This window comes from Archocentrus centrarchus, chromosome 15 (genome assembly GCF_007364275.1).
Source record: "Archocentrus centrarchus isolate MPI-CPG fArcCen1 chromosome 15, fArcCen1, whole genome shotgun sequence".
NCBI classification, from domain to species: Eukaryota; Metazoa; Chordata; class Actinopteri; order Cichliformes; family Cichlidae; genus Archocentrus; species Archocentrus centrarchus.
In genome coordinates, this window is record NC_044360.1 from 10,537,939 (window position 1) to 10,564,395 (window position 26,457).

Below are 26,457 nucleotides of genomic sequence, written 5' to 3' on the forward strand. Positions count from 1 at the left end.
GAGTAAAATAACTTTCAAACGTTGTCTTAGGGAAGCGACAGCACCATGATCCACTTTACGGCAAGTGCCATCTTGATTTTGGGCGTGAAGTCAGTAGCTGGAGAAAATTCTAGCACATGCAAATGCAAACGTTTGATGGGCAATGTTGGATGCATTATCGATGCTGTATTTGCGAAAACTAAAATAATATATGGAGTTTTTTTTCACCTAGAAGCATGAGTAAAATATTTTTAACAGTTTTTTTTTTTTTTTTAAACAGTTTGGGTCTATTTACTGAGGGAAGTGCGCCCCCTGCTGCGCCACCGGTTGAACTGCGGCGGGCTTCCTCTGACTGAGGCTGGAAGCTGCGCGGAAGAGTCGTGGCTCATCTGCGTCAACATGGCTGATGAAACAGCGAAAGCGCAGACCGCCAAGCCCGGCGGGGACACGATATTTGGAAAAATTATACGCAAAGAGATTCCTACTACCTTAATCTTTGAGGATGATCAGGTATGCATTTACCGTTTTGATGTATGAGGACGTTTAAAGTCTCGCTGTTTCTCATCGTGGCTCCGCAGGTCCCTGCAGGTTAAGCTAATGCTAACTCAGCTGTGCAGAAACGTTTATTTTATTTTTAAATTTTTTGGGTGATTTTTGCATTGTGGAAGTTATTTTTTAGAATATAAATATATCCAGTGCTGGAGCAGAGCTTACAGAAATCACACAGTAAATTGGAAGAATCTGTACGGTATTTTGGCTGCCTCCTGTACACGCTTATGGTTTTGTTCTGCATGTTGCGCTTGTCACATCTGCTGCTACTTGGCGTCTGAAGTTACTGACAGCTGGCTTCCCACCAAGAAGTGACAGGGTTCACTCCAGTGCTCTTTGAGGACTCGTTTCATACGCAGCCGCTGTAGGTTGTGCCCAGTCATGTCTTTAATGGAACACCCAGTGATTTCCAGCAGACATTACTGCAGTGGCGAATCTGAAACAAATAGCAAGAAAATCCAAAACTATTTTTTTCCTAAATTTTAGAATAACCTTGCGAACTTTTATTAATTAAAAGTTCATAATCACTTCCTGCCAGACTCTGTCAGAGAGTGAATTTACAGTTTACTTTTATTTATTTAATTTTCTTATGATGTGTCTCAGGGGTGATTTGTGAAAGAAAGATAGCAAGAGTGAAAGGGGAGGTTTACAAGATGGTAGTGAGAGCTGCTGTGATGTATGGTTTGGAGAGGGTGGCACTGACAAAAAAGACAGGAGACAGAGTTGAAAAGGTTAAGACTTTCATTGGGAGTGACCAGGATGGACAGAAATGAGTGCATCAGAGGGACAACTTAGGTTGAGCAGTTTGGAAATAAAGTCAGAGAGGCCAGGCTGAGATAACTTGGACATAGTAGAAGTACAAGTACTTCTGTTAAAAATTACTGGTAAAAGTTAAAGTACTGGTTCAATTTCTTTACTTAAGTCAAAGTAAAAAAGTACAGGCTCTGAAATGTACACAAAGTAAGAAAGTAAAAGTAGCAGGCTGTATAAATGTTGAATTCAGTGAAGGAATCTAAGCATCAGCAGCTTTGATTCAAACATTTCTGCTACACTGACCTGTAACTCTGACCATGAACAGCCTCTGTGCACCAGTCCAACACGGAGCTTTACTGTAAATACAGTACAGCTACTGTAAATACAGTACAGCTACTGTAAATACAGTACAGCAGGCTGACCTGTTTTCATACAATCTTTGAATGACACAAAGTTAGCATACCTCTGTTTGTTTTGCAAATCTAACCTCTCTTCTTCCTCTCCTGTCCTCTTTCTCCATCTGAGTGAACTTCGCTCTTTTTTCTCTCCCTGGAAATACAGCAGCTCTTCTTTTAGCTAGCAGACACACTGTGTGACAAACTGCAAACACTTTGTGTGTTTGCTGATATTTATTAAGCATTTAGAAACTTTGCATTTAAAATTGCGTGCCACACGTTACTCCCTTTATGTTCGCTAGCTAAGGTGCTGAAGTACCGCGAGCACAACTTACAGACCTCTGCCCTCGGTCTGGCCCACTGTAACCCCGGTATAAATGATACATAAATTATATGGGTTTGCCTCTTTAATCTCTTTGTATGCGATAAGCCCCGGGGATGGAGGATACGCCCTTACGATTGAGTAAAAATGTAGGGAGTAAAAGTAAAAAGTAGTCAGAAAGCTCTGACAGAGCAGATTAATGGACTATTTATATAAAACACAGTGTTTCCTAACAGGGAAATGTAGTCGAATAAATTCTTCTTTTCAGCAGATAAATACAACAAAATAATTGATACGTCCTACATAAAAACGGTGATATTTTTCTAAATATAATAATAAACGTGAATCCACTGTGTACTCTTATAAAACTATATCAGCACCAGAGAAACCTAGACCTCTCTCTCCCCAGACACTTCCTCCAGCTTATATATAGGAGCTTTGAGGCATTCCCAGGCCAGTCGAGAGAGACAATCTCACCAGCGTGTCCTGGGTCTGCCCTGGGGCCCAGAACACCTCACCAGGAGGCATCCTAATCTGAACCACCTTAACTGGCTCCTTTCGATGTGGAGGAGTAGTGGCTCTACTCTGAGCCCCTCCCGAATGACTGCCCTCTTCACCCTATCTCTAAGGGAGAGGCCAGCCACCCTTCAGAGGAACCATTTTCCGCCACTTGTTGCCACACTCTCGTTCTTTCGGTCACTACCCAAAGCTCACGACCATAGGTGAGGGTAGGGATGTAGATTGACTGATAAATCAACAGCTTTACTTTAGATTAAGCTCTCTCTTTACCACATTGGATCGGTACAGCATCCGCATCCCATGATTGCCATACCTGCTGCTTCATACTTGCCGGACTACATCATCCAGAAAAAGCTGAGATGAGATTCTGAGGTGGAAGCTTTCTGCCACTTGGCTACACCTAAAAAATTTTTTTAAATTATTAACAGAATGGGTGACAAAGGGCAGCCCTGGAGGAGTCCAGCACCCACTGGAAACAAGTCAGACTTGTTGCCGGCAATAATGGTTTTTTTTGTTTGTTTGTTTTTAATGAATTTTTTTTTTGTTTGCAATTAACTTTCAGTTATTTGCAGTTGAGAGCATGCTTGTTTGAACTTAACTGTTCTTGTTTAAGAGTGCTTTTAAATACATTTCTTAAATTAGTTTCATTGTTAGTTTTAAGGTTTGTTTTCCAGACTGATTTATATAAGATGGGGGGTGTATGTCAGGGGCAAATTGGAGAGCTCAGAATGGGTATTACAATGCAAACACAGCACTTTGTGAAGTGCATGTTGAAATCCTGGTTTCAGCACCAGTACCTTCCTGTTTTTTTTTTTTTTTATTGTGCTGAAAAATTGACTAAAACTAAATACTTTTTTTTTGTTTTTAAGTTCACATTATTTCAGGTTTTATTTTTATTCTAAAGTTGACAACATTTTTATTTTTGCCTATTTTATTAAAAATTTGATATGAGGTATGCATTTAAAAAAAAAAGTACATTTGAAGGCAATATTATAGAAATTTCTCTGCACAGTCTAATTCTTTGTTCTTTAATTTCTTCCTCTGGGTCTCAGTGTGTAGCCTTCAACGATATCTCACCTCAGGCTCCCACTCACATCCTGGTTGTCCCAAAAAAGCCAATTGTTCAGCTGTCTCAAGCTGAGGATGCTGATGCTGCGGTAAGCATAATTTTTATGACTCCTGGTGTAAAATTATATAGTGATTTGCCTTACTTCTTTCTATTAGTGACCACTAGAGGGAGGTATTTGCTTTTTTGCTACTCTAATGCAGGGGTTATTTTCACCTCATTGTCTGTGTGTCTCTTAGTTGTTGGGCCACATGCTGATTGTTGCAAGGAAGTGTGCTAAAGACGCCGGCCTGTCTAAAGGCTACAGGATCGTCATCAATGATGGACCGGACGGAGGCCAGTCGGTGTACCATGTACACATCCACATCCTCGGTGGGCGCAGCATGGCATGGCCCCCTGGCTAACCTCCGGGTTCCAGTGCACACCACCAATCCCATACGTGTTCACATCTGTTGTCTGATAACCAGTACTGTTAAATCTGGTGGAGCAAAAATATATCTGTGGAAATAAAAGGCACATCACAGCACCACTCACGCTCCTCTGTCTTTATTCTTTTTTTTTTAATAAACAGACAAATATGTTCTTAAGATTACCAGTAGTCTCTTTTGTCTGAAAGACATAAGTGGCCAGTTTTTCCTGTGAGGAGACATCAAATTACTGAAGCTAAACATGTATTCAAGGGTCTTTTTACTGTTAGTTGTCCTTTGAGACTAGCAGAAGTTGCTGTTGTAAGCTTTTTTTTAATCATATGGGAACAGGTCATTTTTGTGACTACGCTTTACAGATGTCCGCTAAATGCATCCCATACAGGTAGTCATAAAAAGTTGTGGACAGAAGTTTACAGACACTCATTGTGGGTATGAATGTCATGGTAATTTTGGGCTTTTAATAATTCCTTTGAACTGATTGTACATTACTACATTATTACTTGCATAGCATTAGATGCCAGGTACCAAGCAAGAACCTAGATTAACTGTAGTTTGAATATACTTAGATATGTCACATTGATGTTTATTCAATCTGCAGGTGCTTTTTTTGTCATTTGCATTTTCAGTTGAGATATTAATGGCCTAAAGAGTGTGCAGGAATAGCGATAGGCTCCTTGTGGTGCTCATAGTACTTCTGTGCAGGTTGACTGGAATCCCCAAAAAGTAAATGTGGAACAAACATTCATTTAGTTTGTGTGTGTGACAAATTGGGACAGGTTATTATAGCTGAGGGGCGTATGGAGGACAAATATATTTTATTTGTCTTTGAGTTACAAATGTAAATCCAGAGTGGATAAAGGAAGCTAATGTTTAGTCCTCTAAATAATAACTTGATTTTAACTGTTATTTTTTGTTGTGTCAACTGGCACATCATGGAGCTGCATTTCCTTTTCTTTGTGGTTGTTTTCATCGCTGTCCACAAAAAGCTGCATAGACTTTGATTTTGGAGTGACTCACAACTTTCCTACTTGGGCGTAGCATAGCCAACAGTGTGATGATCGTGACCCATTTTCTTCATAAAAGCCAGTGTTTAAAAAAGGCTAAACCCAGTCTAAATGTGGGACAGGGGGACAAGGGTCACCATACCTCACCTGTTTTTTTTTCATGTCAAAAAACAATTCTACAGAAGAATCTGGTTTATGTTAAAAACAAACTTCACACTTGTGTATACACACTCAAAGCCACTTTTTTAAATACATTTGTGCAACTGCCTGAGTGCATATATCTAATCAGCCAATCACATGGCAGAAACTAAATGCATTTAGGCATGTCAACATGGTTGAGATGACTTTCTGAGGTTCAAACTGAGCATCAGACTGGGGAAGAAATGTGATGTTAGTGGCCTTGAACATGGCATTTGGTGCCACATGGGCCGGTCTGAGTATTTCTGAAACTGCCGATTTACTTTGATTTTCCCACACAACCATCTCTGGGGTTTACAGAGAACAGTCCAAAAAAGTAAAAAAAAAAAAATCCAGTGGGCTGCAGTTCTCTGGGTGAAAATACCTCGTTAAGGTCAGAGGACAGCGGCCAGACTGCTTCCAGCTGATAGGAAGTTGACAGTAACTCAAATAGCCACTTTTTACAACCATGTATGCAGAAGTGCATCTCTGAATGCATACGCTGAACATAGAAGCAAATGGGGCACAGCAGCAGAACACACCAGGTGTCACTCCTGTTAGCTAAGAGCAGGAAACCGAGGCTACAATTCTCACAAGCTCAGCAAAATCTAACAACAGAAGACTGGACTGAAGACTCTCCATTTCAGATGGTAGGGTCAGAATTTGAGAGTGCACAACATGAAAGCCTGTCTTGTATTGATGGTTTGGGCTGCTGGGGGTGGTGTAATAGTGTAGGGGGATGTTTTCTTGGCATATTTTGAGCCTCTTAAGTAACAAATGAGCATCTTTTAAATGCCACAGTCTACCAGAGTATTGTTGCTGTTCATGTCCATACCCGTCTTCTAATGGCTGCTTCCAGCAGGATAACACACCACGACACAAAACTCAAATCATCTCAAACTGGTTTCTTGAAAATGACATCGAGTTCACTGCACTCAAGTGGCCTCCACGGTCACCAGATGTCAATACAGTAGATGTCAGTGCTGTGGATGTGCAGCCAACAAATGTGCAGTAACTGATGTGATGCGATCATGTCAATATGGACCAAAATTCCTGAGGAACGTTTCCAGCACCTTGTTGAATCTATTCCACAAAGAATTAAAGCAGTTCTGGTTAGTGTATGTAGCCTCACTGACAGGATTGTTGTGCAGGTATTTTTTTTACTGCTTGGTCAAATGGAAATGGCGAGACAAGTGTATGGCTCTTTTTTTTATTAACAGTAAGAACCAATGCAGATAGTTGAACAAATATAAAATGCATGAAACATCCTCAACATATTAAAACAAACAAACAAAAAATAAATAAAATGGTGGATTTTCCTTTACAAAAATAACAAGAAAAAACACAAAGAACACAGATCAGATGACACATGTAGAGTTTTAAAAAATAAGCCTGTACCTAGCATTCACAGTCAAATTTCTATTTTTTTTTTTTTATAAAAAGGGGGAAAAAATAAAAACAAAACAAAAAACACAATTAGAGGCTTCTTTTTTTTTTTTGTACAGGCAGAATAGTTCCAGAGAGGCAAGGCAATCACGTCTGATATCAGGTTAAGTGATATCGCTCATCTGACGCAGCCTTTCACTACTTCTGCATGAAAAAACACCACAATCTGATGTGCAAAACCAGAGAAATCTTCTTTAGACAACTACATCTTTTATCTTCTTTTAATCAATGCCCTTCCATCTTCAAAATGGGCACTTTGAGGCATTGAAAAACATTGTACAGTACGGTAAAGAGAGAAGGAAATAGGCATGTACTGTGGTACCTAAATTCACTAATCCATGAGTATCTAAGCACTAATAAACTTGCCTTTAAGTCGTTTTACTCTAGTACACATACTATAAGCTGGAGAGAGATTCAGAAAATGGTTAGTCCCCATAAAGTAACTACAAAAGCAGCCAAGTCAATGAGAAAGAGGTTAATTATACTGTCAGATATTCCACAGTATCAATGCGCTACACCAAGCTCCCTTAGCAGAAACAGAACAATGCACCTTCTGTATATACACAAGCAAAATTCATTAAATATTCATAGAGGGGGAGCTTATTTTCTAATGTGTTCAATTCACTGACTCGATATTTGTGAGGTGTCCATATTCTTTCGACAGCACATTAATTAAAACTAACCCAGCAGCTTTTTTTTTTTTTCCATGTTCAGGTTTTATGTGTACAAAGAAAACGAACAAGTCAAATCATTAAAAAGTATCTAAATATAAAACAGTGGTTTAAACAGCGACTTTCTTTGTTGCTACTTGACAAAGAAGTCAATCTGTGACTTAAAAGCAGAGAAGAGCCGATTGGAAATCATAAAAATGTTTGAGTAGAAAAAGCTAAGGGTACAGATTCTCCCAGAGGCCAGAAAGATCTGTTTGCAATGATTAAAAGAATGTTTGATTATAATAAATAATCTACTTGAATCCTTAATTTGCTAACAGAGAATGGGTTTTGACATTCAGAGAGATGGATGAACTGCAGAATCATCTTTTGCGTAACAAATTCCTACCATTTAAAAACACGCTCGCTTTGGTAAGTGATTATCATTGGTTTCCCATAGGCTGTTACTACTGAGTAAAACCACCATTCAGTATTAGTAAGATCAACACAGGCGCGAGCATGCAGGGGAGAAAGCTCTCGGCCCTCTCCGGTACATGCTACTACGCTGACAAACGACGTGTTTCCAGCTACAAGGAGAGAAAAGGGGGAAGGGAAGACAGAGTGGAACATAACAGGCCAACAAGAAATAGGTGAACTGAGAAATGGGGAGGCACTGCAAATCAGTTTGAAAGACAGCTCAATGGACGGTTACAATTCGGAAATATATAAAACATCTGCAAATTTGGCAGTTCCCGGCATAAAGTGTGTCTATTTATGACTGTATTTTGTCAGGGTGGTTATTTAAGGCTGCTGAAATATTCTTTGCACTGAAATGGAGCTAATAAATTATTGCAGTGTGTTGTATTTCATTATAGTGTAAGTAGCACATATTTTGTAAGTGTTGCATTACAATGCAGTCTGTCTGAAAGTGTTAAAAGTCTTTAAAGTAGAAGGGACAAGGGGGGTCACGCTGCTACTATGGAAGGTGTGTTTTAAGGCATGTCCTTAGTGTAGAAAGGGTCCAGACACATGGAGAAGGCAAGAAGACTGGAGGAGACGGTACAACCACAGAAATCTGTCCACTGAGAGAGCAGCCAACCGGGCCCCTGTCAGGTCAGCCAGTCAGCATAAACAGTTTAAAGTTGAAATGTCAGTCTTTTTAAATCATTCATGGGTCAAATACTGTTCATGGGTATCTCATGATGCATCAGCTGAGGGTTAAAGAAGGGCATCTAAAGGCCAGATGAAGCACTTAATTTCTGGTTTATATTATGCTATAATCTTAGAGTGGTACAGTCAGCAGAATGGCCATTGTTCTGTCAAAAATAAACAAAAAAACCCCAAATAAAACAGTTTAAATGTTTCTACACTTGCCACCAATCACCAGCCACCTGCACTCCAATGTATTTCTTCATTCACATAAGCCAAATTTCACTTCTGCGCAATGGCCTCCTCTCCGCTCGGCCGCATGCGGCTGAAGGGAAGACCTCCGACTGCTGTTTTGCCCAGTCCCATGCTGGTGTCGCGCGCGTTCTCCTCTGTGCTGGCAGAAGTAGTCTGAACCCTGGTGGAAGCTGCTGCTGAACTTCCAGACCCTGGAAGGATCTCCGGCAGCAATTCTTTGGCTGGGGGCACCGACCCAGGGCTGGTGGCAGAGGAGGGAGTTGCTTTTGCAGTTTGGGGCTTAGTAGGGGTTGTAGGGCTGGTCAGGCCAAGGCTGGCCAAGGCATCCAGAGTCCCATCTGGGTCTACCATCACATTGATTACTGTGACATAAATAGAGAGAGGGTCAGTGTACGGAAGGTTTCATGTAAAAGCCAGTGTATATTTTCTGTTGGAAAATGTAGTTTTTGATCTTGTTTTGTGTTAAAGACCACAGGGTGAAGGATAAACACTGAGAATCAGCTCACAATCTATTTCTAACACCTCAACGTCCTATGTATCATGTCAGCCACATTTTGCAGAATGATGAATTTTCAGCATTTGAAAGAAATTACTCAGCCACACTCTATTTTTGTTGCTTTCCCTTCTTAGGTATTAAGCCACTCCTCAACATTTAAATGCAAATGAACAGAATATAGATGCAGGAAAATGTCTACAAGTCAAGGCAAATGCACATCAGTAATTTACCTTGAAGCTGCTTCTCAACTCTCTTCAGTTCAAGCAGAATGGCAGAAATTTCCTGTCAATAGAAGGGGAAAATAAAACTCCAGATTCACTTAATACAAAAAAATTTTTTTTGTCACTCAATATTATTCATGCAGATGGATTTCTTTACCTTGTTGGAGGTTTTAAGGAGTGGTACGTCACTATCTGATCTTAGTTTACTCTCAATTTCATCCCAGTTCCTGTCCTTATCCTTAAACAAAATCCTGGAAAAATACATCACACAACATGTTACATTTGTATTCAGAGACAATGGGTTAGGAACAGATGCACAGTAGATATGTTGTTAAATGCTAATGGAGGGCTATATCAACAAGTATAATCACCTAATTTTTCCTGCTGTTTTGTCAACCGAGTGTCTGATCTTGGTTGACAGCTGGGAAACTGAATGGAGCAGCAGGCTGTCTAACACCGCCTGCGTACATACAGAAGAAGAAAAAGTCTGTTAAGCTAATTGCAGAAGCTCTTACAGAAGCCTCCATATTTATAGAAATATGGTGTCATACATTCTCTGTTTGGCTCTCACCTCCTCTCTGTTCCAGGTGCGTCTCCTTAAAGCTCGAGGCTCCAAGCTGTCAGGAGCGCGGGGCCGGAGCTCCACTGGTTTACCGTTTATCTCTGGTGGCTTAGTGGTTGAAATCACAGGTGGGATCTTCCTGAAGTTGAGGCTCTCATCAAACACCCGATCCACCAACTGGACAAAGACCAGGAGAGATGAAGAAGGACGAGAAGCGAGAAATCAAAATTTAGAATTTCTCTTCAGTGTTATCCCATTTTAGTTTAACAAAGTTAATATGTGAGAATTTGTGGGAAATGAAAAACACTGTCAGTGAAAGCTAAGCAGCTCTGAAGGTTTTTTTTTTAATTGTTTAGCCAAAGGAAGTCAGGATTTAGTTTTACAGTACAAAAATAAGTAAAAATCCTCTTTTGGGCAAACTAAGAATAAACAAATGAAAGTGGATTGGATGGCACTGTGATAAATGAGTACCTCACACAGCAGATGAAATTAAGAAGCAGCAGAGAGGCATTTTTTAATCAAAGCAAAACAGGAGAATGGAAGAGTGCAATAGAGACACACGCAGTAAGGCAATAAGAAGAAGAAAAACGGGCACCTTTTTCATGCTGTCCTGTATATCCGGCTGCGTGGGACGTGCAGGGCCTACCTCTTCCCGAGTGTCAATGGCCGATCCTGGAGTGGTGGCAGCGGTGCTGACTGTGGTGCTGGGTGCTGTGCCGGATGAGCTGACTGAGTCAATCTCGCCGGCAACATCGTGGATTTCACGAGCCAAGATGGCCAAGTCCTTAGCCAGGTCCTGGCTGATCCTGCGCACACAGGGGAATAACCTGTTAACCATCAGACGGGGTTCTTTAGGACTCGGGATAAACATCCACATGAACACATGAAACTTGCATACACAGAACTGCATATATATAAATATTAATCATTAAAGCAGAGTTTTCCCCAGTTCAGTGTGATCAGTACCTGGCTATCTCCTCGCTGTGTGCTGTCCAGTCCCTGATGTACTCCTCTTGCTCTTTCATGCGGTGTTTGATACCCACTCCACCAGGTCCTGTCACCCCACCTGTGGTCATGGTGGTGCCAAGTCTGGAATTGCGGTGTGGGACAATGTGATGAGGCCTCATGTGAGGCCGTTTCGGAGAATTCCGATTGGAGCCAAACTCTTCCTCTGAGGTGGAACCGTACTCTGGTGGTAGACGTCTCCACCTGCTGCTACTGGACACTGTGATAGAAACGTATAAATATAATCTTTTAGTCAAAAATATTTTATTTATTCATTTACAGTCTGTTATTCATAAAATGAATAAATGAGCTTGTGAAAATGAGACACTATTTCTGAGGCAGCCAGCAGCCAATCCTGCTCTGATCTCACAAATCTAAAGGAGAAGGGATGCTTCTTGTTTGTTGACAAATACAGATATATTTTTAAAACACAGTTAAGATAAGCTTCATTACTGAACTGAACTGCCTTGCTGAGCTTTAATAAAAAAAACAATAGGAGAATAAGAAGGATTAGTGGTGCAAAATATTTTATGATGAATAATATAATTATTGTAACTTTGTTTAGTTGTTTTATGGACTCCAGAAGCAATAAAACCATATTTAAAAACAAAGAAAAAACAAACAAACACTAGTTAAGTTTATCTAAAAGCTCTTGCTCCCATGCAGCCAACAAAAGCATCCAACAAGTTACATAAATCTTGTTAGAGCCATGGTAGTGTATGTTAAGCTGTTTCAAAATGTTCACACACACCAGCTGCATTAATGTAACTGTGCCATGATGAGACGACACATAGTGCTCGGTCTTCTCAGAGTGGAAGGGTCTAGATGAAAAGTCTCCACAAGGTGGAGCCAAGACCATATGATCACAGAGTTTGAGATCAGCTATAAACTGTTTGGGTAGAAGTAAAGCTTAATTTTTAATACGGCGTTGAATCCCTGCTGTAATGGGTGTCATCGTTGTTAGCATTTATGCTTGTGCTGATATGTCTTGATCTGCCATCAGGAGTCATACTGAGCTGATAAACACAGTTAAACTTGTGTTTATAAATAATTAATATACACTACATATTACTACAAAACAGACCCCTCACTGTCACATGTAGTTACATTTCTGGAAAGGCTGTAGCATGGGGTATAATGCTAAACCGCAGATTTAACGCAGTACAAAAAGTCGAGCATAAGAGTAGGGGTAGAGCATTTGGGTCCTCATCACAGCATTGCTCAGCAGACTTAAGGTAGGAGACAATGTTAACAATGCAACATATGCTAGAGCTGGGTCATTATAATTTGCCTTGGCATGTATTTGTGATGTACTAAGCCTTTTATTTTTATATCTTCTAAACAAACTGCTCCAAATTACACTTTCTATTCAATTCTAAATGCAACTATATGCAACAACATTTTTTTAAATAATCAAACTCTGGAGTTGCTGCAGTAACACAATTCACATCCTTTGGTTTGATGAACTTAGTTTCAGCTTCTACTTCAGTGACCCAGGTCTGACACATACATATATACACTAGACACACACAAACACACACACACACACACACAGTCTAGTTAGGCTCTATGGTCCTGGTACAGTACCCATCAGCTCTTCCTCAGTGTCACCACCCGCAGGTTCGGGTTGAGTGCTCTCTGGATGATGAAAACCAATGCACAAATTCATCACAACACAGTGGAACTGTTTAGAGGCACACAAGACATATGAGGTATGCAATGGTGTAGACCTGACTCGACAAAGAGACTGATAATAAGGTCAAAAATAAAATTAATAGCTTTAATAGAAATTTTTACTTTTTCCCTTATTTTTTGTTACTGAAAAATCTGAAAGAATCAGATAACAGAGTTGCAATAGATGTGCTCACCTGTGGGTGAGCAGTATCCAGCTGTAGTGGTCTTAGTTTTGGCCTCATTCAGTTTGGACACGCTGTTGGCTCTCATCCTGGGCGTCAGCTTGTTCTCCGTGGGTGTTGATGAGCGCAAGCCCAGACGCAGAGCAGTCTCAGCTGACAGCCGGGGTGAAGAGATGGAGCTTCGGGTCACTGTACACTCAGAGTCACTGCGGGCTGAAATGGAGCCCAGACGGTTTCTTCGTGGCTGAGCCAGCAAATCGAGCCGTGACAACCCCTTCCGGCCGGATGGCGGTTTAGAGGTGGAGCTGGTGGTGGAGACCTCAGAAGCCACGGAAACCCTGTCTGCATCAGCTAGATCCGTGTCAGATGTATCTCCCAGTCGAGCACGTCGGAGAAGGGAGGCTCTTGTGGGCCGTGGCTGAGGCAGTGAGGCCTGCTTGCTCAAAGAAGAGGCTGTGGCTGCATGGAGCGTCCGGCTGGTTTTGGAAGAACCGCTGGTGGAAGTTTTAGCAGACTTATCAAGTTTGGACTGCAAGACATCATCTGAGCCGCGTCCATGTGCTGAGTGCCCCAAAGGTCCAGAGTAGGTCTCCTGGTCTGAGGAGAGGATGTCAGAGATGGGGAAGGATGAAGTCTGGTCATCATCAGTGAGATCTGCAGAGGGCTGCCGTGCTCTGGAGGAGGCAGACGATGGCTGAACAGAGCGACGTGCATCAGTCCGGGTCGTTGCTTCGACTGTCCTACTTTTAGTCTTCCTCTCCAACCGTTCACGAGCACTGGCACTTGTAATGCTGGTCTTGGAGGCTGTGCTCATATTGCTCTTTTCCCGATGCATGCTGCTAAGGGAACGTCGTTTTTGTACACAACCGGCTGCTGCTTTCTTATCTTCGGCCACATGACTAGCTGTGCTGGCTGTGTCGACATCTGACTCAGGAGAGATGGAGTCAGTCCGAGGGAGGAGACCTGAACTTGAACCCTGAGCAGTAATGCCAGTTTTACTACTTTTCTGATCTAGTTTGTTTTCATCTCTTAGTTTGGCCTCTAGGAAAGCCATGACAGCTTCAGTGTCCTTTAGTAGAGTAGCAGTATCCATGCTGCCAACAGAGTCACTGCGTTCGCGCCCATTACAGCCTCTGTTAATACGTGGGATGAGCTCTGCAGGGACATTGGCACTGGGCTTCTCAATTGTGAAGCTGCCCTGGCGGACTAGAGGCTTCCCAGAATTCTCACCTCCTTCTCCTTCTCCTGCTCCACCTCCTCCTCCTTTCCTCTCCTCTGATTTCTTTCTCCTCTCAGAAGTTCCAGTGGTCCGGAGAGAAGCCTTAGATGGAGAGGAAGTGGAGCTTTGTTTCCTTTTACTAGTCATCTCACCGTCCTCCATAGGAGTTGGGGACTCTCCGTCTCCCTTATTCTCTTTCTCCTGGGGTTCAGTATCCTGCTTTTCCCCAATCTCAGATCTCAGAGCCCGGGTAGTGGATTTAGCCCGGGGGTCATCCACAGGGAGCTGGGGGAGGGTCCTGCGTTTACGGTCAGTCAGGCTGGAGGAGGAGTCACCTCTGCTGAGGGATGCACCAGACTCAAAGGTACCAGCGCCTAGAAAAGAAAAACAGATTCTATTTTAACACTAAATAAAAATAACAAAAGTTTCCAGTAATACTTCATACTTGTATTCATTAGCATTTCAACGTTTTTAAAGTTAAAACATATTGGATGTAAAAACTGAGTTTCAAATAGCATCTACCTCTCTCTTTGTGCAGGAAGGTTGCGGTTTCTGCTCCTGAACCCTCTGGGTCTGTTCTTGTGTGATTGGCAGCTATGCTGGCCCACTGTGAGACCCAGCTTGAGTCACAGGGAAGAGCCTGAGGGTGAGCAACAACAAGGAAGAAAACAAGATTGAGAAAATTATAATAAAGCCTGTTTAACTTAGTGGTGGCACAAAAGAGTAGATTATGACAATCTGTTTGTCCAAAAGCCACTAAAGCATATTTATAATAAATTACACCAGAGCTGCGTTGAACTGTGGGGATGAAGAAAGCATCACTATATTACCCTACATTTTTATTTTAAATAAAAAAATCTGTTTCCTAAGCTGTGTGTATTATTTAAATACATATAAATAAATGACCCAGATGGGAGGGACACACATTTGCCTCCACAAGAAAAAGTTACAGGAGAAGCGGATGAGTTGCTCTACAAAAACATATATGTAAGAGCATAAAAGACAGAAGAAAAGACAAAGCCTGCCAGTGCTCATACACACTATCCCCTCCCTGTTATAAAATTGCCTGAAGGGCCGAGCACGTCTCTCCTCATCTGAGTATGATCTAGGTCACTCGTTGGGAGGACTCGCCTACTCCCATGAACAGGCTTAGGGAATAAAGTGCCACAGGAGTGATTCTGACACACAATATGAAACTTAGTCATGAATCTTAAGCCTGTTATACGATACTCGACTAAGAGGATACTGAAACACTGGAGTTCAACATCAGTAATGTAACAATAAATGCTAATGTACAAATGAACATGAGACAAGTGGTCAAAGGTAAGTTGAGGCGGTACTACAGGGGAAATTAACAAAGAGAAACAAAATAAAGACAAGTGAAAAAAAAATTCAAGTCCTGTTTTCTACCTCTTTCCTGGTCTCTCCTGCCTCCTTTCCTTTTGCTTCTCCTTTCAGGTCTGACAGAACTGATGAGTCTGTGTTCTGCTGCACACCGAACACCTAAAAATATGTGAAAAAAGCAGAATAGAACAAACATTTTTGCTCAAATATACTTCATGGTAATATTTAGATGTTATGTATATTTTCATTTTGACATACAAATAATCTTACTCTGTATGCAACACACAGGTACCATAGAACTCTTTGGAATGAAAATTAAATACCTCCATAAAATATCTTATAAACTTATAACTCAACAGTTGTACAAAAGTGAACTAAAGAGAAGAAAGTGCTGCTGAAATAAAGCTGTAATGGGGACCAGTTAGTTGAGTACCATGGCAACGACAAAAAATGTCAGACACACCAAACACTATTTACAACGGAAAAGAGAGTGAAAGGCGGACAGACTGCGAGCAGTGTGCCAATTAGTGTGTCGGCTAATTACAGGAATTAGCATAACAACACTTCCAGTTTTGAATGTAATGTGCTCAGACTAACACTGCCTCGAAACACACCCCACTAATTATATCACAGCTCCTCCTAAGATAACACCTGCATACAGCACTTCAAGGGACATGTGCCACAGTAAGTTGTCATTTCGTAAAGTTAAAATCATGTCTGTGTAATAACCTTGTAATTTAATAACCCACTGGTAACGATTTGACTTCCTAAAAAAGGCTCATGTGCAGCCAGTCCCAACTTCTGAATCTGGTAGGTGACAATTAAAAACCAGAGTGAACTTCTGCCCATTCTTAGAGTTAAAAACTTCCTTTTCTACTACTTTTTAATCTTAGCAAGTAAATCTTTCTCTGAATTTAACACTGAGTCATCTCTCGCTAAGCTGTTTCTTGGCCCTTTCTGATATGTTTTCTGTGACCACAAAAAAAGCTCTATGCCACAAGACCAGTGGCAGCAGTAGGAAATTGATGGCAGTGGCTTAGCCTCCCTGGAGCATTGTTTAATAAAGCAGGACAGTCCTTGATGGAGTAAGTCTCTCTGGGCTATTAAAGAAGCATTAGCTTTACCAGTGGGACAGAGAAGATGAGTGGCGGTCAAGCAAGGCAAGAGAAAGACGACAGCTTTGTTTTAATGTCAACAAAACCAAGAACTCTCATAGGGCTCGCTAACCCTAAAAGTGCCAACGAAGCAGGTAATAAAGAGGCTATTAACCTGCTCTGGTCTGTTTACGTTGGTCTGATTATTTTCTGCAGTTAGTGCAGAGTAACTTTAAATGATGCTTGTCATTCTAACTGCCACTTTTATGGTCATAATTTGGTAAAGAAAGCAATAAGAGACATGACATACAAATTGCTTCAGTTTGCAGGTTCTGCAAACAGCTTTTCAATCACAAATTGTGGTGACGTTTATGGTCCAAAAATTTCACTATGATCATTGCTGCAAAATATGATGATATTCTGTTCTGTTTTTTTTACTTTTTTCTATTGCTGCAAAAACTAATGCAAAACAAATTTTGTTCAAAATCTCCCCAAATGCATCTTACAGCATTTCAAATACCACAAAAAGCTGGGTTGAGAAATGTCTCCACACTACCTTGTCTATCATCCGCCTGGCCTCCTCTTCCTCTGGGTTCTTGTTTTCCAGTTCAATGGTGTAGGTACCCTTATCACTGTGGTCGTCCTCTGCCTCCCCACCAGCGGTACTTGCACCTCTACCCACAACCGATGTGTCCTCACTGGGGCTTGTGGGGCTACCTGTCGCCAGTCCGGTACTGGCTGAGCACCGACCGATACTTGGGTCCTCAGACCTCTGTTTAAGAAGCACACGGGCAGCTGTGGGGGCACCTACAGCCACTGTAGCTGGTATTGGGGCTGGGACCTTACCTGGAAGGTACACACACAGAGCACAGAAATGCAGCTGTAAAAAAAAAAAAAAACTGGTCACACATACACAAAATGCTTTCACAGAGGATGAATGGTGCCTTTGAGGCATTCTTTTACTTAAATAAATAAACTCCCAGCATGCTTTATTATATTTAATGGGTATAGTTTTCCACTGAACATTTACTTTGGGAAAGACAAATAAATCTCCTCACAGAAAGAGCGTTAAAAATACATGAAATCATAGTTTTATTACCTGAGTCTGAGGCTGTTGTGGCAGAGGTGGAAATGCTAAACACCTTGGGGTGAGAAGGAGGCTGAGGACAGAGTCCCTCTCCGCCAACTCCTGCCCCCAGCAGGGGTGCAGTCTGGGAAAATGAATATGACCGCCGCTTGCGAGGGTTTTCCTCGTCATAGAATTCGATCATGAAGGCAGTACGTGTCCCAGTTGTTCTAGTCCCGCTGACTGTTATGTTCCCCCCTCCTGCTCCTCCAGATCCTCCTGCTCCCACGTGGCTGTGTGATGCTTTTAGACGTTCCTCTAAAGCATGGCGGCGAGTCGCAAAACGCAGTCCCAGCCCATTCTCTGAGTCACTTTGGGTGCCATCCTCATGTTTGCTGCCTAAAGGAACAAAAAAAAAAAAAAAGAGAGAGAGAACAAATTTAATTTACTTCCATAATTATTTTTTTAACAATAACAAGACATCATGGGAAATACATGAGATTTCTCAGTATTCCACATTACTTATAAATACATGTGATATTTACAATTTACAATAATACAGATCAGTTTGCTTACCTGGGTGGGTTAAAAATTATGCATCTATATGCAACTATATATAATCTACTGACAGTCCACAAGATATTAAGCAAAAATTCTTACATCCATATAAAAAGGTACATACAGAACAATTCCACAGCAACATCTAATGCTAGGAGATACAATATAGCAGTGATGTGCAGTACAACATTTGTTTACTTAAATAAAGCAAGTTTCAACAACAAGCAAGTAAAACAAGAAGAAAACAAAAACTGAGCACACAGAACCACATCCACCTGAATTCATATCTTGCTGTGGCATGAATTTAAACATTCAATAGACAAGACCCTAAATTGACAACCTACCAGTTTTTCTACATTTGGATCAGTTTGGGTCAAATCATCACATCCACCCTAATCCAGACATGCCACCCACACCCACCACCGTCTCTCCCTACTTCACTGTCAGCAAGAGAGGTGAGGGGGAGGGGAAGAAAACATGGAGAGGGAAGAAGAGTAGAAGAAAGCTGGATGTGTGTGTGTGTGTGTGTGAGACTAATCAGAGAGGAAGATTGGGGGATGAGGAAAATAAGGAGGGTGGATGGGTCAGGAAAGAAACTGGATTAAGTGTGACAAAAGGGGAAAACAGAGCCTGAAGAAGGCTCTATTGTCATTAGAGCTGACAGAATGTCACACAATCAATCAATCAGGCCCAACCAATAACTGGCATTTAACTAACCGGCAGTCAGTCCATCTGGACATTGGAGAAGCAAAGGGACAGAAACACCACAGGACTGGTGCTGCACATGATTACACACACTGTTTAAACCAAACTGATGTAATATATAGATTATATTATCGCCAATACAGTCAAACAGGCCCAAAAAGCTTTCTGTTTGATGGTGATTTTAAGGCTGTTTTTTTCACTTCAGACGCAACATGCAAGTAGTGCTAGTAGACTGCGATCTGTGAGAAAAGAGGACAAAGAGCCTCCAAGGCTGAGTGGACGTCAGTGATTTGTCAGAGGAGCTCGTCCATACACTGCGCCTTTGAATCTGTCTCGTGCGATATACAACTTCACTTATGTCTTTCCAGATTTATCTTTACTGTTAATTGGCACCGAGAGTCAAGTTATGGATGGTACTGAATCAAAATGGGAAAGCTGGTAAATGAGAGCAACAACTGTCAAGGTGATCTATTTTAGACAGAGGCTGCAGTATAACACATTATCTGTGTCAGCACTGGTTTTATACTACTGTGTCTGTGTACTTAAAGAAGCTCCACATATGTCACACTAGTGTTTTCTAATTAGTTAATACTACTCAGTATGTATTAGCAGTTAGCAGATGACTTCTGTGGTTCAGGAGGAGTTTTGTCAAGTCTGAAAAAGTCTGTTTAAAAAAATATGAACCCTGGGGGACTAAACAGTGACGACCCCTATGGTATCCGAACACTAGGTGTCTCTGTTTTCCTTTGGTTATGTTGCGCTTTGCTCTGCAGGACCTGTCTGGAGGGTTCTGCAGAAGCTGGATGAACTACACCTGGGCCTGGTATATTCAGCTCAAACAGCTCTCTCCTTCCTGCAATCTCACTGGCTATGCTACAGAATTTCATTATTCTTTTAATATTTCATTATTTTGCTTTCCACATATATGTGCTTTATAAGACTGTCTGATAAACACAAGTTCTTTTATTATATTGTAAATAAATTTCTGTTCTCTAAGTTTCCACCTCGAGTTCTCTAAATTCCTTGTTACAGTTTATGAGGCTGTGACCATTTTTTTCTTAATCTGTCCCTCACAGGGCGCCAACCTTCATTAAAGCACAATATTAAATTGCAGAGCACCCCTTCAAGTACTTTTTCCCACACTGGGATATCACAATGGCTCGGCTGCCTAGGGCATATTTCAAAGTCTGCGGCTCATTTGTCACATTCCCCCAGTCACCAAATTTTCCATCTTTCCACACTGTTCAGCATTTATTAAAGCATATATTTCATTAAAAAGAAGAAAAAAGAAAACAGCAGCTAGAGCAGATCAGCAGACAACGAGAGGCAGGTCCTTCATGCTGTGTGCCCCAGACAAAGAGGCCCTTGGCAGGGCCAGAAGAGAACAGAGACGTCTGTGACAGTCCAGTGCTCTGTCCCACTCGCCCCACTATGACTCACAGTGGAGCTGGCCTCTGCCTGCGCGCGTGCACACACACATACACACTCCTATATAAATACACAGCTGAGCATTCAATACAAAGATGCACTTACTTTACATGTGGACACACTCACACTCACACAAGCAGGCAAGCAAACACGCAACCTCAAACACACAGAATCGTATTGTAAGTGAGCATACAATGGAAGTACAACACATACAGTTGAGTTTAAAATACTATGTGTTAGGTTTTAGCTACTACTGCAAATGAATTCAGTCTCACATGAAGCACTCGTCATTAGTCAGGAAACTAATTTTGTGATCTTAATAGCATCTCAAATCACACATTTGTAGCTGTATGCTGACAAGAGTATCTCTTGCAAAGGAATGCACAAATTTTCAGGCGCACACATGGCAGTTCATATTCTAAATTACCAACAGCATAAAGATATATCATTTGCATAATTTCCTACAGTAAAAACAGAAAGACTCACCTTGATGCTTCCAAATAAAACCTCATTTGCCTCCTCTCAATTTCCCCGTTAAACCTCTGCCGCTCTCTCTGCCTAGCACCTCTATGACACACCCTGAGCACATCTCACAAGCCTCCTCTTACACATGCTGCACTGCTTGTCTGCAGATCAGTGCAGAGCATGTTTCCAGCGCACACATGCAGCAGGCGCAGACCCGGCAAATTTCAGCCACACAAATCCACATGTAAGCAGCACATGTGTCGCACACGCTCTCAATCGGCACTGAAACGCATTTCTCACACGTGCTCTTGCAGCCTTCACGCACAGACACGCAAACAGATGTTCAGCGCCAGTGCTTGGTCTTTGGAAATGTATGTCTGGATGCTCTCCTTCCCTGCCATCATTTGCATCACTGTTACTATAACAACTAACTCAAAGAATTGCTGCCTTCCTTTGCTGTCTCCCTTTCCGCTTTTACTGCAGTGTACACAAGTCTCTCTCTCTCTCTCTGTCTTGCTTTTCTTTGTTCAGTCACCTTGGCTGCTGTTACTGCATATACTGCTCTTTTCTACTGCTTCTTCTCATCTCTCTTCTGTACCTGCCTACAGACAGCTTTTCATCCAGCTGTCCACTTGCCCTCTATCCCCTTTCTCTTTTGCCACATTTTGAAAAGACTACAATGTCCAGCAGTCCAAAACTCAGTCAGTTAATAAAATAATAGTTCCATAGGTGAACCATTCTGACAGCCAGTTAAGATGCATGTTGTGGTAACTCCATCTAATGAATTAGCTTCTCTTTTCCCTTTCACTTCTGCTCATAGATTTCCATTTTCATCAGCTCCAATCTGCCGGCCTCTTCTCTTACACATGCCAGCAGCATCATAAATTGTCTTTCATTTAATTGACTCATGACATGCATGTGGCGTAGCCTAGCATCAGGCCTAGCCTCCCTTTAGAGAGCAGACTAGGCAACCTTGCCTAGTTTGATCAATTCTCATAAACTCGTAGCAGCAGGAGCCGACTCAGCAGCTGGCTCTTTGCAGGTAATGGGGACAAAGAAACTCAGAGAAGCATGAAATCTACAGCAATGCAATTTTCAAACCTTACCCCATACATAGCAACAACACCATACAGTTAAATACAAAAGAAGCAATCAAACAATTTTTAAGCTCTAGAAATCAGGCTTTAAATACCATGAAGTATTATATGTGTGCATACTACACTACTCATATGTATTGTTACTGGATGTCGGAGCAGTAGAGGAGTAGGCATGGTATTTTCTGCTAGCTGCTAATCCCCCTGCTTGGCTACTACTGCCAACAACCTCTGGCAAAGAATCAACTCCAACTTCATGTAGTATTGGAAGAGACAGTGTGCTAAATATTGTACTATTAAGCTAAGAAAATGGCATTATAATGACTCTTGTGGTGAAATAACTGATAACTCACAAAGAAGGATTACTACATGGAGTAAATGAGATTCTTTTATGAAGTAGAAATAATCAAGGGAACTACAAAGAGGTGCAACAAAAAGGACAACCCGCAGACATACAGACATTTACAGAAACTGCTATCTACCTTTCAGTCGTTTGAGATGAACTGGCACATCGCTCTTGATGCTCTTGCTGTCGTCCTCTGTTGACTCGCTGCGCACCAGAGTGGGGTCATTCTGGGCCAGCCAATCAGCTACTTTGCTTTCAGATGCCATCATAGCAGCTTGAAGGGTGCTCAAGTCCCTTCCTCCTGCACCACCACTTCCTGCTCCACTCTTCTTGGGGCGAGATCTGTGGTGATCGGGTGTGAACTTTGACACATGGTCTTTAATGGTGACTTTCCCTGGAGAAGTGTTGTCAAACTCTATGGTGAAGGAGGCGTGACCTTGAGCTGTGGAGGGCAAAGATACTACTGTGTCAATCAGTACTAAATATAAGTTTGCTAACTAAAGCACTTTTCTAAAAGATGAATCCATATAACCAGATGGTGCAATTACACAATAGTACATGGATATTTACTCAAATATATTCAGATCAGCTGATGGCTCGAGCAGAATGACTGCTACTTTGTTTGCACTAGACAAACTGTGACCTCTTTGTGCCATAAAGGATTTCTCAAAATACCAACATGATGGCACTCAAATCTGAAATTTAAACAAGACTCATTCACCTTACATTCCCTTTAAGTATATGAAACATAGAGACAGCTGCATTTATTAAAACAATCTAAAAAATAATTCAATATATATTAACTTTACCTGTAGTGATGTGACTGGTTGGGCCCCCTGTGTCCTTAGTAGGAATCTCATGGATGCCGTTACTGGCCATGTGACCCTCCGTGGTGGGAATCTCACAATAACTGGAATCATGGGCAGTGGGCGCATGAAGGCTGCCCTCTTTAGTTTTCTCCCCTCTATGCCCCTCTTTGCTTTCTGAGTTTAGAAAACAACAAAAGATGTCTTAGACAATGAATAGAGCCGGGTTAGGCAACATGCATTTGTCTTCAGTGTACAAAAAAAATATTCTGGGAGTGACCTAGACTCCTGCACCTTTTCTGGGCTCTGCTTCCAAGCTTTACAAAATCTAAATGGTGAAGAGAGACTTTGGCCAATCAGACGACTCTTCGTATCAGATCATGTGAGTTGTAGAAAGAGCAAAACGGTAAGCCTTGAAAGTGAGATGCTGTGGCACAGTGGGCTGAGCACAAGAATGTGAGCAGGGTTTGAATCTTGTTTAAAGCCAAACGCCAGCATTTAGCTTGTATCGAGCATGTCCATAAGCCCACACAGTGATGCGAGGGGTTCAGAACAGACTGGGGTGCTGCAGGAGAAGGACGGCTGTCTATTGTTAAATTCAGTTTTGTTCTCTTTTGGCCTTTCCTACAATTTTGCTCACAGCAAGTTTAATGATTTAAAATCTTTTGTTTGTAAGCTCAAAGAAACCTGATTCAAACTTTCCAAGCTGAATTTAAACATACATATTTCCAACAAAATGTAATCTACAAGGTGTACATGAAAATTTTGATTTAGTTCACCTTAAAGTGAATCTGAAAGCTTCTGACTAGCTAGTTACCCCATGGTTACACTGAATGTGGAGTGTATACAGACATTCACGGAGCAGATGTAGCAGTATGCAGCTTTTTAATGGCTACAACTGCAGCGCACGTTCTGCACACAGCTGTGTGATTCACAGGCAAATCAAGATGGTGAGATTTTATTTTGGAATTGTGCAGGTTTCCCAGCTTCAGATAAAGCACACTGCTGTGAAACTTCAGGTTTTTCTAGATAATGTAGATCATTTTAAAGCTAGTACAATGAGAAATTGTGGTTAGACAAGAGCCAATGGTTTACAGATTGTGTTTTGGCTAATGTGCTTTTGCTCTTCACACAGACTGTTTACATACACACAATCAAAGCCTGTTCAAAACAAACCCCAGAGAGTTTATGCTACCAAAAAAACTTTGTTTCTTGCCTAAAGACTGCATATTCTCAGCTTCTATCTTGAGCACAGGAAAGACATTTCTTAGTTGCCACAGATGAGTACTATAATTCATTTTGAAAGATATGAATATGAAATTATTGAAAGCCAAGCTAGTCAAGATACGGATCAATCCACTGAGGGTTTGTTCTTCAGCTACTGCGCATGTGCACATCAACTTTATGTTTCTTTTTTCACTTTCTGTCACTTAAAAAAAGAGAAGTGCTGGTATAGCTCTTTAAAACCTGATCTGGGGGACTGACAATATGGAGCACTTTTTTCCTCATTTGTTCATATTAACAAACAGAACCTCTGTGCGATCTGAATATGACAAATGATACTTTCAGAAATTAGAAGGGCCATCTGCTTCATGTTGGGGAGCAAATGTAGGAACATATGGCAATCGACAAAAAGAAACAAGAGACAGAAACTGCCTGCACAATACAATCATGAGTGAGCAACAATGAATACAATTCTAATGAAATATTTATTTAAAATATGAGAGTACTGCTTTATGACTCAAGAAAGAAAGCAGGATATTCCCAAAGGCAGAATCTCTGAGTCAAAAACCTCCTTTACCACTTCACTTTACTTCCTCCAACTCAGTTTAGTTGATTTAAATAAAAATCTCTTTAAAACTATCAGTGGTTGCCAGCATAAGCGGCTCAGCACTTTTGGAAAGATTTACAACACGGATTTAGACAGAGAGCAAATATGATGTACTTCAGATCAAACGTGCAGTAATCCTCAAGATGCAACAACTCAACTGAGAATATAATAACACTATTCAATTTAAACCAAACAAAAGGTTCAACTTTTAGAAAGCGATGTTACTACACTGTTCACATTTTTTCTATATGCTCTCTCAACTCTGAGGGCTTTATAGGTGTAAAAACAAGATATTAAAAAAGAGACAAAACAATAGTATCAGTATTAGTTCTTTCTTTAAAATATGACAAACTCAGTAAACTTCCCCTATCTCACTCATATAAGAAGTGAGTTAGTGTGAATATAAGTCACATGGCTCATCTGAGAATCACTTACATTAGTCATTTCTGCAAAGTAAGGAATTCAAATAATGAGTTTAATGCAATTTAACCACAAAGTTCAAACCAACTGCTGAATTTACAAGATTTGGGTCTCAGATAATCTACATACAAAAAATAACAGACACAACATTACAGAATCATCACACTGTGGAATATATTTGGGTTCAACACACTTGCAAAAAGCTTCTGCATTAAAGTGTGACTGACTTTAAGTACAAGTGTCAAAACACAAAACACCAACCCACTTGTAATCTGCAGTGACTTCTCATTTCAATTTCTAACAGACTTGAGAGCCGAAGAGATTCAAGTTCTTAAATGAGTTGCCGGGAATTTAGCAAGTGCAAGATATCAGATTAATACAAAGTTGACCCAAATTGAAAGCCTTTTACCAGTGCCATTACCCAAAGTGTATGAATGAGAAAATGATACTTACCAAAGAATTAGAGCATGGTTAATGATTGCTGCAGTGTACACTTAGAGTGGTCTGTTTGGACGCTGTGTGTGTGTAAAGTTGTATGTGTGTTTAGGAGGAATGGGGGGAGCTGGTGCAATGGTGTAACCCAATCAGCTTGAGCAACAATACATAAGAAAAGGAGGGGTAGAGGGCTCTGGCAGCACAGCCTATTTAGTGGCAAAAATAAAAGGAAACACAAAAACTCAAGTACACATGTATGCAACAAAACACACACCCAAAGAGAATCATTTCCTGCCCCCAAACCTTTCTTTCTCTCTTTCACTTCCTCCTAACTGTCATAGGTCATACAGTTTATTAGAGGAAATGTACATGGAGATAAAACCACACTCTAAAGCATGCACTGATAAAATCTTTTGATTCTGAGGTCAGTGTTGCCAAAACAAATACAGTCCAATGCATGCATGCTGCTTCACAATCCAACACTACAGCGTTCATCTTTTAAAAGCCAATGCTGGAGAGGGTAAATGCCTTTTACTCACCCACTTCCATAACTGAAGTAGCCAATCCCATTTGCCTGATCTCCTGGAAATGTTTTTTTTTTTTTTTTGTTATTGTTTCAAATCAACCCTCCACACTTGTGCAGATGTACTCCAAACAAAGTGTTTTCCAATCTCACTTCACCACCAAAATACTACACTAAAATCCACAGAGTGATGAGCATCATAGAGCACAGAAAGGACCTCTAACCGACTGTTTAAAGAAAAAAACTCTTCTTTTACCAACTGGTGAAGATGCTGCCAGACTATCCATCCAG

At 41.1% G+C, this 26,457-nt stretch overlaps 2 protein-coding genes across 3 annotated transcripts in view; one reads left to right on the forward strand and one right to left on the reverse strand.

Annotated features, from left to right (window-relative positions):
• The first annotated feature begins 281 nt into the window (after positions 1-281).
• Positions 282-4,112, forward strand: hint1 (histidine triad nucleotide binding protein 1). Its single transcript, XM_030748217.1, has 3 exons — positions 282-489; positions 3,570-3,674; positions 3,823-4,112. The coding sequence occupies exons 1-3, from the start codon at positions 379-381 to the stop codon at positions 3,985-3,987; spliced, it is 381 nt and encodes a 126-aa protein (XP_030604077.1). The 5' UTR covers positions 282-378; the 3' UTR covers positions 3,988-4,112.
• A 2,731-nt stretch (positions 4,113-6,843) lies between these two features.
• Positions 6,844-26,457, reverse strand: part of cep170aa (centrosomal protein 170Aa) — a 39,747-nt gene continuing 20,133 nt past the window's right edge. The window contains exons 9-24 of one of the 2 annotated variants that reach the window (XM_030747751.1): positions 22,961-23,134; positions 22,288-22,593; positions 17,589-17,954; positions 17,046-17,335; positions 15,462-15,554; positions 14,574-14,691; positions 12,845-14,425; positions 12,564-12,614; positions 10,938-11,196; positions 10,618-10,777; positions 9,981-10,148; positions 9,781-9,869; positions 9,567-9,660; positions 9,419-9,470; positions 8,724-9,054; positions 6,844-8,545 (exon numbers count right to left, since the gene is read on the reverse strand). In XM_030747751.1, the coding sequence (XP_030603611.1) occupies positions 8,521-8,545; positions 8,724-9,054; positions 9,419-9,470; positions 9,567-9,660; positions 9,781-9,869; positions 9,981-10,148; positions 10,618-10,777; positions 10,938-11,196; positions 12,564-12,614; positions 12,845-14,425; positions 14,574-14,691; positions 15,462-15,554; positions 17,046-17,335; positions 17,589-17,954; positions 22,288-22,593; positions 22,961-23,134 (4,157 nt within the window). In that variant the 3' untranslated portion in view covers positions 6,844-8,520. Of the gene's footprint in view, positions 9,055-9,418; positions 9,471-9,566; positions 9,661-9,780; positions 9,870-9,980; positions 10,149-10,566; positions 10,799-10,937; positions 11,197-12,563; positions 12,615-12,844; positions 14,426-14,573; positions 14,692-15,461; positions 15,555-17,045; positions 17,336-17,588; positions 17,955-22,287; positions 22,594-22,960; positions 23,135-26,457 lie in introns of both variants that reach the window. The other variant, XM_030747750.1, reaches the window with a different exon arrangement.